Source organism: Lepidochelys olivacea (genome assembly GCF_965140295.1).
Source record: "Lepidochelys olivacea isolate rLepOli2 genome assembly, chromosome: 1".
Classification (NCBI taxonomy): Eukaryota; Metazoa; Chordata; order Testudines; family Cheloniidae; genus Lepidochelys; species Lepidochelys olivacea.
Genome location: NC_140411.1, coordinates 17,354,050 through 17,369,621, shown reverse-complemented (window position 1 = coordinate 17,369,621; position 15,572 = coordinate 17,354,050). Strand labels below are relative to the sequence as shown.

At 50.3% G+C, this 15,572-nt stretch overlaps 1 protein-coding gene across 1 annotated transcript in view; it reads right to left on the bottom strand.

Annotated features, from left to right (window-relative positions):
• Positions 1-15,572, bottom strand: part of MYO7A (myosin VIIA) — a 189,692-nt gene that overhangs the window by 2,597 nt on the left and 171,523 nt on the right. Inside the window, exons 41-49 of the mRNA XM_084620894.1 lie at positions 15,064-15,206; positions 14,119-14,274; positions 12,857-12,962; positions 9,713-9,826; positions 7,621-7,708; positions 6,523-6,629; positions 4,337-4,522; positions 3,401-3,517; positions 2,126-2,209 (exon numbers count right to left, since the gene is read on the bottom strand). Coding sequence (XP_084477020.1) covers positions 2,126-2,209; positions 3,401-3,517; positions 4,337-4,522; positions 6,523-6,629; positions 7,621-7,708; positions 9,713-9,826; positions 12,857-12,962; positions 14,119-14,274; positions 15,064-15,206 — 1,101 coding nt within the window. The remainder of the gene's footprint in view (positions 1-2,125; positions 2,210-3,400; positions 3,518-4,336; positions 4,523-6,522; positions 6,630-7,620; positions 7,709-9,712; positions 9,827-12,856; positions 12,963-14,118; positions 14,275-15,063; positions 15,207-15,572) is intronic.

Below are 15,572 nucleotides of genomic sequence, written 5' to 3'. Positions count from 1 at the left end.
TTTTTCCTGTAACCCACAGTCGCTGTTGGAGACAGGCCCGAGGTCTAGAGGGACCATGGGTCTGAGCCACTAGGCAATTCTTATGCAGGGCTTACGCAGGAGGTCATCTAAGTTTGGTCCCTCTCCGGGTCTGAGCCACAGCTCACTGACAACAATGAAGGACTAGGAAAGGAACTGGTGCGTTATCCAGGCTAGGTTTCCACGTCCCAAGCAATGGTGCTCCTAAGCCAGAGGTGGGCAAACTATGGCCCGTGGGCCACATCTGGCTCGCAGGACCGTCCTGCCCGACCCCTGAGCTTCCAGCCGGGGAAGCGAGCCCCTGGACCCTCCCCTGCAGCCTCAGCTCGCAGAGCCACTGTGCTCTGGGCAGCTGGCTGTGGCCGGGCATCGGGGCTGCCAATACTGCTGCTCTGAGCAGCATGGTAAGGGGGCGGGGAGCAGGGGGGATTGGATAAGGGGCAGGGGTCCCAGGGGACAGTCGGGGAGAAAGAGCAGGGGGCAGTTGGATGGGGTGGAGGTTCAGGGCTGGGCGCGGTCAGGGGACAGGGAGCGGTTGGATGGGGAAGAACGGTCAGGGGATGGGGAATGGGGGGGTTGGATAGGCGTGGAAGTTCCAGGGGGGTTGGTCAAGGGGCGGGGGTGTGGATAGGGGTTGGGGCAGTCAGGGCACAAGGAGCAGGGGGGGTTGGACAGGGGGTGGGATCCCGGGGGAGGAGCAGTTAGGGGCGGAGGGTCCCGGGAGAGGACAAGGAGCAGTGGGGGTTGGATGGGTCAGGAGTTCTGAGGGGGGCAGTCAGGGGGCAGGAAGTGGGAGGGGTCGGATGGGGGCGGGGGCCAGGCTGTTTGGGGAGGCACAGCCTTCCCTACCTGGCCCTCCATACAGTTTTGCAACCCTGATGTGGCAGCCGTCATTTGTCTCCCTTCCTCATCATTTAGCTAGGCAGGCTACACACTCCTGAGATGTGTGTACCTAACACCACTTTCCATTAAACATAAGAGCCATTTCGCTAGGGTGACCATATTTCCTAAAGTAAAAACGGAATGGCCTTGGGCTTGCCCGAGCTGCCCCCCCTGCCTGCAGGGCTCACCAGAGCTGCCCCCTCACTGCTGCCTGGGGCTAGGGACAATCCCCCTGAGCTCTGCGCCACCCATGGCTCGGGTTGACCCCCGCGTCAAGCTCTGTACCTCCCGCAGCTGGGGCTGAGCCCCCGAGCCCCTCTTCCTGGCCCCTCGCGTCACTGCCCCTACAACGTTCCTCCGCGCCCCCCTAAGGGGGGCAGCGGACCCAGCTTTTTTGGTAAATTTGGCATTTGTTCGTTTGCTCTTCCCAACTGATCAGTTAGGAAGAGCAAACAGGACAAAGGCCAGTTTTTGTCAAAAAAGTCGGAATGACCAGCACAGAGCTTAAAAAGGGGACTGTCCCGGCCAAAATGGGACGTATGGTCACCCTACATTTTGCACACAGGGCTAGCTGGGGCTGGGCCATGTGCAGCTGTTGGGAGGCACAAAAGCACAACATAAAGGGAACTGCCTCTGCACCAGGAGAGGGTTTGCACATCCAATCGCTGCAATCTTTGCACTCAGGAGAGCAAACAATCCCAAGGGGAGCAGGGAAAGAGGTGAGAGAGGGGGAGCAATAGCTCTGCCCTCTGTCACACTAGGCAGCTGAGCACACGGGGTATCATGCTGCAGCACCCAAAGGGATACTGCACATCAGGGAGGTCCAGGCAGGATCGTGGCTGGGGCAGAGGGCATCTGCACCCTCACAATGGACTCATGTGTGCAAACCTGGCCCATGGCACTTGCAGTGCAAACAATGGCAGGAGCGGTGAGCCCCACCTTGTGTCAGCGTGTCCCTTTCAGAAACCCCAGAGTCACGGCCAAAGTGTTCAGACTTCCACCCAAGTGGCCTGACTTTTCAAGGTGCTGAGTGCCCACAGCTCCTGGCGACCTCACAAGAAGCGGAGAAGACTCAGTACCTTCAAGAATCAGGCCATTGATTTAGATGCTTAACGTTACCCCCCACACACACACAGGTTGCTAACGTTAGCCCTGGGAGGCACACCCGGCCCCGTTGCACATGGCTGAGCTTTCCGCAGGTAGTAACTGATGGTGTCTGGCTTACCTTGGTTTTGGGATCGATGAGGCTGACTCCGTGCTTGTTGATGGCAATTAAAAGGATCTCTGGGTAATTTGGCTCGGTAGTTTGCTGTTAGAAACGAGAAGAAGCAGTCACATGAAAAGGCCCAGAAGAGTGGACAACTCGCGGCTGAGGGCCCCTTCTGTCAGAGCAATGGAAGGAGCATCCTCATGGCAAGAATCCCGCTGCGTTTTAGCTCGCCCATGGAGCGCGCTCTAGTTTATCCTTTTAAGGAAGCTCAAAATAAATCAAGGCCTCTTCACTGCTATGGTAACAGCCATCCAGCTAATGACGAGACTCCCCACCCCCGCCTCAAACACCTGGTGACTTTAAGGAGTAAGCGATTGGCGGCTTTAAAGTTCCTTCTTTTCCATTTCTTTCCCCGCCCAGTTTGCCAATGGAAGCAGCTGGTAGGGGAGCCATCCTGCCTGTGGACTGGGTGAGCTGGGATGCAGTGGGAAGCCCCAGGTGGCCCTTCCCTCCTCAGATCACCTCTGCTTGATGCACTGACTCTCCTGTCCTTAGTACCTCTGGTCTGAAGGAATCCTGGGCCAACTGCATCATTTCCCGTTGCTCGGCCTACGTTTGGCTTTAGGTTCCTTAGTGCTGGTCAGAGATACTGGCCAGACAGTTCTGGAGACTCAGGGCCAGATCCACAAAGGTATGGAGGCACCTAACTCCCAAAGGCCTCAGTCCTGCAGCCCAGAACCAATAAGGGCAGTGACAACGCAGGCTTCCCCACACACCCAGCCATTCTGCCTCCAGCTCATCCAGGAAGAATCATGTCAAGGGGTGGGAAGCAAGGTCTTGTGGCTAGGACAATGAACTGCGACTCGGGAGACCTGAGATCCATTCCTGGCTCATCCATCGACTCCTTGGCTGTCACTTAAGTCACTTAAAACAGAACTTTCAAAAGCTCTTAAGTGGCTTAGGAGCACAAGTCCCATTGAAAGTCTCACTCTACCCCGTGCCTCGGTTCCCCATCTGTAAAATGGCAAATAGTAGCACTGCCCTCCCACACAGAGGACAGATCCACTCATGAGTGGGAGGTCCTCTGACAATGATGAGTACCACGGAAGTACCTAATTAGAGGGAGCAGGCTGGCAAACGAGCCTACATGGCCCAGGCAGTGGCCACCGAACAGCCAGCAGTTCTTCCCTTTAGAAATCCTTATAATCTGTCAGGGGGAGGAGCGGCGAGAACCAGCCATTTCCCGGGGTTCCTGCTCCTGCCAGGTGACACACGCAATGAAATCTGTACCTTCACTTCAAAGAAGGCTGATCCAAATGTAGGCCACTTGAAGACAATCTTTAGGAAGGCAAGCTTGGCTTCTTCTCTTGTTTTGCCTGCATGCTTATTGAAATACGCCACAATGGACTGCAAAGGACAACATGACATTACTGAAGGGTTTGCCAGACCACCTGGGAACTAGGACATTTGAATACAAAGAGCATCATGACACACAGATATCATGTTATTCCTGCCACAAAACATCAGACTTTGCCGGCCTGTTTTAACAGAAATCCACCGTGCCCTCACCTGCCCATTCGCTATTATGCCCGTGCAGACGCAGGAGCCTGAAAAGACCTTATACTTTATTTTTCCATCTTCCAGCCAGTACAGGTTTGACTATCCACAAGTGCTTTCTCCAGAGTGAGGAAGGAGAGTCTTGTGGTTAATGTACTGGGCTAGCGCATGGAAGATCTGGATTCAATTCCCAGCTTTGATTCTGACTCCCGGTCTCATCTGGAACAAGTCACTTAATCTCTCTGTGCCTTGGTTCTCCACACATAAAACAGGGATAATCAATCTTCGCTTCCTTTGTCTGTCTTGAATGTAAGCTCTGTAGGACAGGGACTGTCTCTTACCATGTGCTTCTACAGTGCCTCACAAAATGGGGCTCTGATCTTTGCTGGGCCCTGAGCGCTGCTTCCCCATGGTGTAAGTGTAACCTACTAGTGTGAGTGAGTTACCAGTCCCACTCTGGGCATGGTTGGCAGAGCATCGATTCTGTTACGGCCCCACCTAAGGAGGTTTAGCTCAAGCTGTTGCACTCATGCTTTTAGCTCTGGAGGTCCCCAGTTCAGTCCCTGCTGTGCTGGACAGGATGGCAGCTGTCACACAAGCTTGTCGAGATGCTATACCCGCAGCACCGCTCTCTGAGCTTGGCTCGGTGTTATCCAGGCCATTCCTTACCCTTTTCCAGTCGTCCGGAGAGAGCTGCCGGAGAAGCTCCTGAGGCACCAGCTCCTTCAGGAGCTTGGGGATACTGGGGAAGTAGGACTTGTCATCCTCAAACTTCACCCTGTAGATCAGAGCTGCCAGCTGTAAGACCTCTTCCCGGGTACACTTGTGGTAGCCACGCAGGTACTTTGGTAATTCCTGCACATGAAAGCGTTTCACAAGGTAACGGGGGCGGTCACAAACATCCAGGTTCTCAAAGACGTCCTTTTGTCCCGAGAGACAGAGGCTGCTTGAATGGCAGCACCCAACCATCCCAAGACAAATGCCACGTAGACGCTGGCTAAGGGAAATCTAGCAGGTCGGCAGCTATAGAAGGAAGCTGCTTGAAAGCTGGCTGTGTTAGTGCAGTGATCTTCAGCCTTTTCCATCCCACAACCCAACCCACCCCTGGAACCCCCACTTAGCTGGGAACCCCTTCCCCTTCAGAAGCACTGGAAAGGCACAATGGTTGGTGGCCCTGGGGGGAAGGGGGGTTTCATGAAGTCCAGACCGAGACCCTTTGCACTACTGGCGGCCAGGAATCTGGGCTCAATAAAACAGGGTCTCACCTGATCTTTGCCCCGCGTTTGAAATGAACCCAAGTCTAACAGCTTTGGGGATTTGAATGAAAAACCTGAATCTTAGCGATGGGTCCCGGGTAAAACACTGGATCTGCAGAGCCTGAGCCTCGGTGAAGCCAGATCTAAACCTAAAGCGCGACATCATGACTGGCCCAAAATGAGGGGAACCAAAACCTGCTCCTGAACTGCAACCCCGTGAGACCTGTGGATTGGCTGGACTCTGGTTCTGAGCCTGGCTCTCAGGCACCAGGCAGGCAGGCTCATCCCCAATGAGTCTTCCCCTCTGCACTGCTGGTGGCAGATGCAATGCAGCTGAGGCCTCTCCCTGCTTTATTTTACACCTGTTTGTTTCTTCCTTTGATCACCCCCCTTCTGCCCTCTCACCATGCAAGTTACAGCCAGTTCCTTGAGGTGTAACTGACAGCACCATTTACCTCTTACAATCTTAAAGATCTCTTCAATGGCTGCCATCACAGCGATAACTAAGTGCTTCCCAGGTAAATTCAATCTATATGGGGAATTCCCCAGGGGAGTTCATGGCATTTGCTGCTGTTGACCCCTCTCTAGTTATGGAGGAATTGCCTGGGAACTGCAATATTTTTCTGAAATCATCATTGTGCTGGGGCGGGTGGAAATGTTTTGTTAAAGCACCAGCTCTGGATTACCTCGGCCACCACTAGATGCTCATCTCTCAGCCAGACTGCTTTGGCCAAGGCCATTTTAGCTCATACTCTAACGCACTTTGCAACTTGTGTTGGCCCAGAGGAGCTCAGCTGTTGAGGGGGATCATTTGGAATCTAATGGCTTTTTCTTTTATTCAAATCAAGCTTTCCAGTTCCCCCCTATGTTATATAACCTCGAAAATGATTTAAAAAGTACCCCTCATCTGTCAACAAGATCTTGTATGACATAATCAGCAGGAGGCACGTTCGTGTTTGAACAACCATTTTATCAAGAATGACTGTAATCAATGGTGTGTGCGTATGAATTTCACACTTGAAAGTAGCTGGCCAGATTGTCCAGAGGAACAGAGACCTCTCTTTAGCTGCAGAACAAGTGCAGCAGTGGTGCGGCATTCTGCCCTGTCTCTGCCACTCGAATCTGACCTGAGCAGATCACCTTGACATGAAAGAGATGAAAAATCTCAGGCTATCCAGAGTGCGGCTTCTCTGCTGAGACTGCCAAGAAGAGGGCGAATTAGTGCCTCTGACCCACGGTTTTATGATGGCGACCACTGTTCCCTCTAAGCTGTGTGCATGTGCACACAGATCCTAAACCCTGTGCATATGGCGAAACACCGTGCACATAAAAATTTGCACAGAAGCACAACAATTTGCACAGAAGACATTTTTTGCGCACACGGCCTGTCAAAAATTAGAGGGAACATTGATGGCGACACCTATTCAAGAGGAGCTGGACTAAGACCTCCAGTCCAGCCAGCACATGGAAACCTCTATTTGTCACTACTAGTGTGAGTTGGATTTGAGCTATTGATGTAGAAGGAGGAAGCCTTTTTATCCCCTTACTAGTTCCCCAAGTCATCCAGACCTCCCGCAGTATTGTAAACTCATGGAGTACCTGATAATAGTGGAAGATGGAGTCTGCCATTGAATCCTTCCCAGGTATGGTGTTTGTCCACAGTTTTTTCATGAAGAACACTTGGTATGTGAGAGAAGGCACTATACCTGCAAAAAGGAATCCGTTCAACATTGACTAGGCTTGTAACAAACGCTTCAGCCACTAGATGGAAACCTGTATAAAAGAGACACTCGCTCCTTGGAGCAATTCACAGCCCCTGATGCAGGAGGTTCAGGAATGAAATAGCAAGAGTGTTAAAGCCCATGACTGAAGTGCATTGGCTACAGAGTGGCTGCCTAAATTGCTCTTTGACCTCTTAAGTTAGTGGTCTTCAGGCTTTCACTTAAATAAGCACTGGATTCACTTGCAAATCTTGAATGAAAGGAGGATGGATTTAATTTCATAGCAACAGCATTACAATGTATTGCGGCAGTTTCTGGAAAATTACTTGGGGCCAGTTAATGGAGCTGCATTTCAGCTAGCAAAGCAATGCTAAAAGCACAGAAAGTTTCTGCATCTGCCAAAGTCCGGACAGCAACCACAAAACTTCAACCTTCAGGGGAAGTCACTTATTTAGAGGCATGGTCTAGTTGATCTCTGCCTTGCCAGCCCTCGGCACCTGTGACCTGTCTGACCACAGAAGATTCTTGATTCCCTTAATAGAAATGGGAACAGGATTAAAGTGGATACTGTGAAATTATTGGGAGTTGTCAGGTGGCAATATAAAGTCTTAAGTAATGTAAAGACACTAAGTGCCCTCTAACTGAACGTATAAGTAGTCAGAGCTTGGAGAATTGCTGGGTGTTAGCTGTTGTGCAGTTCTTTTTAGAAGTTATGGATAGCAAGAGTAAAAGTTTGTTCTCTGCCCAAGAATGGATCATTGCTTAGGTGCAGAGTTGCTGCTGACATGATTTACATGAATATCCAAGACCCAAACATTATACGGTGCCAAACATATTACAGATGTAGTTTTCATCATGTTATGGTGGGCAAGAGGAGCCTTTTAAAAATTATTTCAATGGGTTCTATGAGACCTCCCTGGCCAGCATTCTACTTGGGAGAGGAAATGGCAGCAAAACAGAAGAGTGACATTATTACCATCTTTTGCAGGTCTTGCTTTCTTTATCCAGTCCGTAAGATGTCTGACAAAGTCAAAGAAGAAATCTCCTTCTGGGACGCTGATAACCTGTGGAAACACATTCCACTGTTAATAAAACCAACCAAACAATAGCTAATCAGAGAATTATAGGGGAGAAAAGCCTATTATGTGAGCTAGCCTAGCCCATCCCCCTGCCACTGGGGGATAATTTCTTCCAGTATGTCTTGCAGTGCCTTGCCCATGCTGGTTTTAAATATCTCAGATGGTGAGGCTTCCACAGATCTCACCATCAGAAAGCTATTGCTGACCTAGCTGTTTCTACGCTGTCCTTCACCTAATTTCATCCAGTTATTCCTAGTTATCTTCTCTTGTTCGACCCTAATCAATTCATCTCCCTTCATCTTTCCATTGCTTCTGGACAGTTCTTGTGTACCACATTTAATCCTTCCTTGTAAATCAGTCTATTCAGCAGCGTGATCGTCCTCTTGCTCCCCTCTAATAGGTCACTATCTGTCTGGTCCAATATTCCAGGTCCGGCTGGACCAGAGCCACATAGGGAGGGGCTATCAGCTCCTGGCTCTGTGATGCCTTTGGTTATGCAGCTGACAATACCACTGTTCTTTGTTGTTGATCCTGTAAATAATTGCTTCAATTTGTTCAACCCACAAAGCATTTATATACTTCTCTCCTTGGTCATTTGTAGCAGACTATCTGCCTTTTGGATGATTTAACCCCACAAGGAGTAAAAAAAAAGTAAAAAGGAGTAAAAAAAAGCTAACAAAATGTTAGGAACCATTAGGAAAGGGACATATAATAAGTAAATATTATAATGCCACTCTATAAATCCATGGTAGGCTCACACTTTGAATACTGTGTGCAGTTCTGGTCGCCCCATCTCAAAAAAGATAGTTTGGAATTGGAAAAGGTAGAGAGAAGAGCAACAAAAATCATTAGGGGTATGGAACAGCTTCCATCTGAGGAGACATTAAAAAAGACTGGGACTTTTCAGCTTGGAAAAGAGACGACTAAAAGGGGGGATATGCTAGAGGGCATAAAATGATGACTGGTGCGGAGAAAGTGAATGAGGAAGTGTTATTTAAGCCTTCTCATAACACAAGAACCAGGGGTCACCCAATGAAATTAACAGGCAGCAGGTTTAAAACAAACAAAAGGAAGGATTTCTTCACATAACGCACAGTCAACCTGTGAACTCATTGCCAGGGGATGTTGTGAAGGCGAAAACTATAATGGAGCTCAAAAAAGAATTAAATAAGTTCTTAGAGAATAGATCCATCAATGGCTACTAGCCAAGATAGGGATGCAACCCCATGTTCTGGGTGTCCCAAGCCTTTGACTGCCAGAAGCTGGGAGTGGATGACAGAGGACTGACCACTTGATGATTGCACTGCTCTGTTCATTCCCTCTGAAGCACCTGGCATTGGCCACTGTTGGAAGACAGAATACTGAGTTAGATGGCCTATTGGTCTGACCCAGTATGGCTGTTCTTATGTTCTACAGCAGTCTGAGATGCAACTGGCATGCAAGACGTTACAGAATTTAAGGGCACTGTCCTGCGATCCTTATGCACACCAGCCCTGCCACGGGAGTCAGGAAGGGGGGCGGGATCAGGCCTTGAAGCTGTAGAGTGGGATCTTCCAAAGTGCTCAGCCTGGATTGAAGTCACTGACTGGGGATGGGATTGATGTGAACTGGAGCAGACTTAGGCCATCGCTGGGTGCTTTGGAAAACCCCATCCTGACAGTATCATGTAGCCAGCTCCAGCAGAACCCAGTTTTGCAGCCCTCCCATCAGCTGTACACACAGCCATTAGTAACCCCTTTGACTTCAGTGGGATGAGGCTTGTGAGTAGGGGCTGCAGGACTGCCTGGCCCTTTAACTAGAAATCTCCAGGGGTCAGATGCAGGGAGGCGCTCAGGAGCAATGGACCAGGCCCTTAGGCGGTGTAAAGTGGCATAGCTCCACCGGCTTCAGCAGAGCGCCGATGATTTACACCAGTGGGACATGGCACAACAAAGGCTCTGCAACGCAGAGCTGCTCAATCCGTGGCCGATCGCTTTGTGCGCCGCTCACCTTGTCAGAGATTTTGACAAAGAGGCTGAAGCCCTCCGATGACTTCAGCAGCAGTCTGCTGGAGATGTTCTGGCAGAAATCCTTGGCTTTAGTGCTGGACTCCACTTCAAATGCCTGCAAAGAGAGGTGGAACCCACACCTCAGCCACCTCGCTGTTCATTCTTGGGTTACCCTCTCTCGCGGGGATCTTAGAGGTGCTCTTTGCACAGAGGCAGAGCTGTCCTGCTGAGTTACACCATTGCTTCTCTGTGCATTCTTCCTGGTCCCCCCTAGATGCTAACACAGGGGTGGGCAAACGTTTTGGCCCAAGAGCCACATCGGGGTTGTGAAAATTTATGGAGGGCCGGGTAGGGAAGGCTGTGCCTCCCCAAACAGCCTGGCCCCCGCCCCCTATCCGACCCCTCCCACTTCCCGCCCCCTGACTGCCCACCTCAGTGCCCCCCACCCATCCAACCCCCCCGTTCCCCGTCCCCTGACTGCCCCCCAGCACCTCCTGCCCCTTATCCAACCCCCTGTTCCCTGCCTCCTTACCATGCCGGAGCCAGCCACGCCACCGAGCTGCCCGGCAGGAGCGGTGGGCCAGAGCGCTGGGGGTGCGGCGGCGTGGCTGCAGGGGAGGGGAACAGCAGGGGAGGGGTTGGGGGCTAGCGTCCCCAGCCGGGAGCTCAGGGGCCAGGCAGGTTGGTCTAGTTTGCGCACCTCTGTGCTAACGTATCACTGCCATTGTTCAAGGGGAGAAAGGCGATGCCTAAGATCTCCCTACTTCATCAGCAGGTTCCAGTTCTTCTCCTTATTCTGAGCAGCTGTCAGTGCTCAGCTTTTGCTTCTGCGGCCTCAGAGACTCAGGGCGTTCCTACCTTTCCGCTCATTCCCGGGGCTCACTTTTGACCAGTGATCAGTGATTTGTGGGCCTCCCTTGAGCTACTTTGGCTCCTGACCTTCAGAGGTGCCAAGCAACTTCCAGCTCCCAATAACTTCAGCTGGAGTTGTGGGTGCTCTGCAGCTCTGTGAATCAAGTCCAATGCGGGCACCCTACAACTGAGACCCCTCTCTCCCCCAAATCAGTGAAAGGGGGCCCAAATCTGTACAGGACAGGGCTTTGGGGTTTTTTTTTCAGCTGCCGTTGGTTCTCAGGGCGGGAGGAAATGCAGTTTCATTGTGCAATGAGAGGAAGGGAGAGACACTACACTGGGCCTATGCATAGGCTCGAGATGCCCCAGGCCTACAGACATCATTCTACCCAGGAAGGGCACACATGCCTCTTGCTGTCTGGGGGTAGTACGACTCCATGCTCCTGGCTATCCTTTTGAATAGCACAGGACCTGATGATATTCAGAGTGTCACACCATTGCTGTGCCCATAACCCAGCTGATTGTGCAGCCTTTAGAGTGCAGATCACCATGGGTGCATCGGTGGCTAACCCATCTAACATTCAAGTCCCCACTGTGTCTGCCTTCGGGCTGCCCAAGATGTGTCTGTAAACCATTGTCTGGCTTGTCTCTTGTCACATTTAGGCTATGTCTACACGACTGCGGTAAGTCGACCTACGCTACACAACTCCAGCTACATGAGTAACGTAACTGGAGTCGACGTGTCTTAGGTCGAGTTACGGCGGGGTCTACACTGTGGGGGGGGGTCGACGGGAGAAACTCTCCTGTCGACTTACTTTACTCATCTCATTGGAGGTAGAGTACCGGGGTCGACTGGAGAGTGATCTGCTGTCGATTTGGCGGGTCCTCACTAGACCTGCTAAATCGACCGCCGGTGGATTGATCTCAGAGCTGTAGTGAAGACCTGCCCATGGAAAGAATTCTAAAGACATAACATCTCAGTGTGGCTGCGAAGATCTCCATGACAGACTACGACAGATGGGGCCACCCTGTCAGAGGGGGACACTCCCTGATCTCCCCTTGTGCATGCCCAGCTTTGTACAAGCACTCACTTGTCTGGGCATTCGTCACCTTCTGTGTCTTGTACCTGCCAGCAACAGTGTTTAGATGTGCAAATCCACACAACAAGATTGTGCGTGCATTCCTGCAGTACTAAGTGCTAGTGTGTAAGAATGGCACATGCCAGGAACTGCACACACAAAGCTGCTCATGCATAAATATTCCTATTCGTCTCCATAAGCATGCAGAATGCTTAGCAGGCAATAAAAGACATGCTGCTGGCTACAAAGAGCTGACAGTCTAGTTGAGATAAGACCATGAAGGAATGGGATGGACACTTATATGTAGGGGGTCTACTTAAATTGCAGAGAAATCAAACACATTTTTCACAGGTTGGTCACGGCATAAATAACAGATTTTGCAGATGTGTTGCACATCCACAAAATTTGCTATTTATGCTGTGACCAATCCACGAAAAATGTGCGATTTCTCCACAGCATGTCTCAAACTGGGGGCCCCCGACACAAAAGGGGCTCACAAGCCTATTGTGGGGTGGGGGGGTCCCGGTATTGCCACCTTTACTTCTGCACTGCTGCTGGCGGCGGTGCTGCCTGAAGCTGGGCGGCGGGAGAGCAGCAGTTCTGAAGTCAGTGTCACTGAAGGCCAGCAGCAGCACAGAAGTAAGGGTGGCAATACCATACCATGCCACCCTTACTTCCCCGATGCTGTTGGCAGCCGCACTGCCTTCAGAGCTGGGTGCCTGGCCAGCAGCTGCCGCTCTCCCCTCTGCCTTCAGATCTGCCGGAGACCAGATGTCATGGGGGAGAACAAACTTCATGGTCTGTGACACGATTTTCACGGATGCAAATTTGGGAGACCCCCTACCTATATGAGGAAAGGGTACATGTTTTCACATTCACACATCAGGTTTGTTCCTTTTATAATTAGAGGTGGCTTTGGTCCCGCTTCCCGTCTCCGAGATTGACACTGGTGTCCCTCTATTAACTTCGCCAGCAGAAGAGACAAGAGAAACAGGTCTATGTTTCGAAAACCTGAATTGAAATGGCAATGAATCAAACTCATGTTGATTTTGATCCGTGTAGCTAAGCGTCCACATCTATGACTCGCTATTGCACTCCATGGTCTTACGCAAGCCTAGCCCGAGCCAGAACTGATGTTAGCCTAGGTTGGGCATTAATTAGAGAAAACGTAAGTCTGTCCTGCAGGAATTCAGATTTTTTTTCCTCCCTTTTACCTCATCAGTGTCATCGGGAAAGTAAACTTTGTGGAAAATTTGGGTGGTTTTGTGTTGAATTGCCTCCACTTCGACCAGATGGGGAGGATACTTCCTGGAGCCGTTCCTATAAGACAGGAGGTTTACCGTGAATATGGCACTGGAGAACTCGCTGCTGATATACTTTTATACCTGACAAAAACAGAATAGTATCATCCATAACTAATGAAACCCCTTGAGCAACACAAAATGGAAAGAGTTCTTACATAGAAAATGGTTTTAGGATAGGAGCTGGGAAAGGGCTCACCCGCGTGGCTACCCAGCAGCCAAAAGGAGGACACAACAGAGAAGGGGCTGAAAGATCTATGATTTATTAGGGGTGCTGCTCTGGTTAGGTACAGGAATGAATACATCTTGTAGTTTTCACATCCAATCTACCTTCCCCCAGAACGGCCCATGGAAATATGAGCAGACAAAGCAGTCACGGCAAGGATTCTTCTGCCCTGCTTTATTTTATTATTTGTATTGTGGTAGCACCTAGAGGCCATAAGCAGGATCAGGGCTGAATTGTGCTAGGTGCTGTACAAATATATAACAAAAGAATGGTTCCTGTCTCAAAGAGCTGATAGTCTAAGTGTCTGAAGAGAGACAAGAGGTGGCTACAATGACCAGCGAGAGGGAGCTCAAGGTCACAGCCAGTGAGGTGTGGTTATTATAGTAAGTAGCTGTCATAGCACCAGAGCAGCCTAGCCATGGAGGATTTTATGGGCCTCTTACTAGATGCAAGGGTTAAGCAGAGCTCTGAAGGGGGAGAATGTGTTTATTTGGCTCCTGGATATCACAGCGATGGATATATTAGGAATGCGTGGATAGCCAGACTAATACTACTTGGCTTTTTATTCATAGCGCTTTATTAAAGGAAGGTAAATAGAGTTATTCCCATTTCACAGCTGGAAAACAGAGGGGCAGAAAGATGCATGGGGAAATTTTCAACTCGCAGAGAAAGGCGATGGGTTAGGCACCTTTGAGCGTCTCCCACAAAGGCATTTGCCCAAGGTCCGACAGCCATTCACGGCGGAGACAGGAACAGAACCCACAGCACCCAACTTCCAGCTCAGAGCCCTGTCCACTGGAGTAGACAGACAGAGAGATGCTTAACGCTTTGTTCTAACCCTTCCCCACTTCCTCAGCCAGCAAATGCTGACAAATAGCACGCACACACACACACACCCATCACATCTACCAGGTGTGCTCATCACATCTAGCAGAATGTGGTACCATACCTCAGTGCTTTCTGCAGTCTTTGAATGCAGTCTGTGGCTAGGGGGTGATGCTTCCGGGACTGGAGAAACCTCTGGACATGTGGCAGGAGAACATTGCTGGGAGGGAAAAGGCCTATGCACAACCAAAGCAGCTCCCAACCCTTCTCTTCGCTGTACCTTAAAGAGACAGACACACAACAGGAAAATCAAACTCCCCAAAGGAACACTATCTACCGGAAAGGTCTGAGCCTCCGTTACACTAAGGCCCCCCTTGACACTGCTCTGGCAGTGTAGAGGGGCATGAAAGTGGCCATCAGTGGCATTTACCCCACTTTCATCCCATTCAACACTGTCAGAGTTGGGTAAGGAACTTGAGCACAGACGGGAATTCGGGTCTGAAAGCTGCTTATCTCAAGCCTTATCGCACTGACACTAATGTTAGTAATGGGGTTACATATACATCAGAGGGCAGATATTGTAGAGAGAAGATTCACCAGCACCAGACAACTGTAGAGAATGGACCATGGAACTGCTGTGGAGGAAGAAGCTGCCACATAAGCACCTGGGCTGGATGTCTGGGGAGAGGAAGAGGGAGGAGTCAAAGATCACACCAGAGTATAGGCCTGAGTGACTGGGAGGATGGTGTAGGGTCAGAAGCAACGGAGAATAGGTGGAAATGTAGATCCTGTTAAACTTAAATTTATGGCAAGACGTCTGCCCTGGAGGAGATGTCATAGAACCAGAGAGAAATGCAGAAGCAGAGGAACAGAAACAAGTCCAGAGCAGACAGACAGATTGGAGTCATCAGCACAGAGATGGTAGACAAAGTGATGATAAAAGTCTTTAAAGACGACAGAGAGAACGGAAGACTTCTGGGCCTACCCATTCTGCAGAACCCCCCCGTCAGTCCTGCATTACCCGACACAGATAGTTAGAGCGGGGTACATGGGGAAGAATGACTCTTACTTGATGTGGTTGTCAGTGAGCTGCTTGAGGATCTGACAATAGATTTCATCTTTCAATGGTTCAGCTTTCAAGGCACCTTCAAATATTTGGTCTGTTAGCTCATTGACTGAGCGGGTTCTTTTGGATGGATAGTCACCCATATACTTCAGCACAGGTACACGGCTGCAGTCAAGGATACAGCAACAAGGAGGCTTAGGGAATTGCTTCTGATAACGACCCAATTAAAGAGTTGCTATGCATCACTCCAGAGGTGGCTGCATTTTGGTGGTAGGTATATAGTTAATCTTCAAATGTGCTTTGGGATCCTTCTGGATGGCACCCATAATCATAGACCCTTATGTGTCATCTTGCTTTCTTAGGGTGGAGAGTCTTGGCTGGGGGGGACACATAGGCCCAGAATGAGTGCGACCCTTTCTTCTGACCATGTAAGTGCCATGGAATTATTATTATTAATGGCCAGATCTTCAGATGGTGTATGCTGGCATAGCTCTGTTGAAGTCAATGGAGCT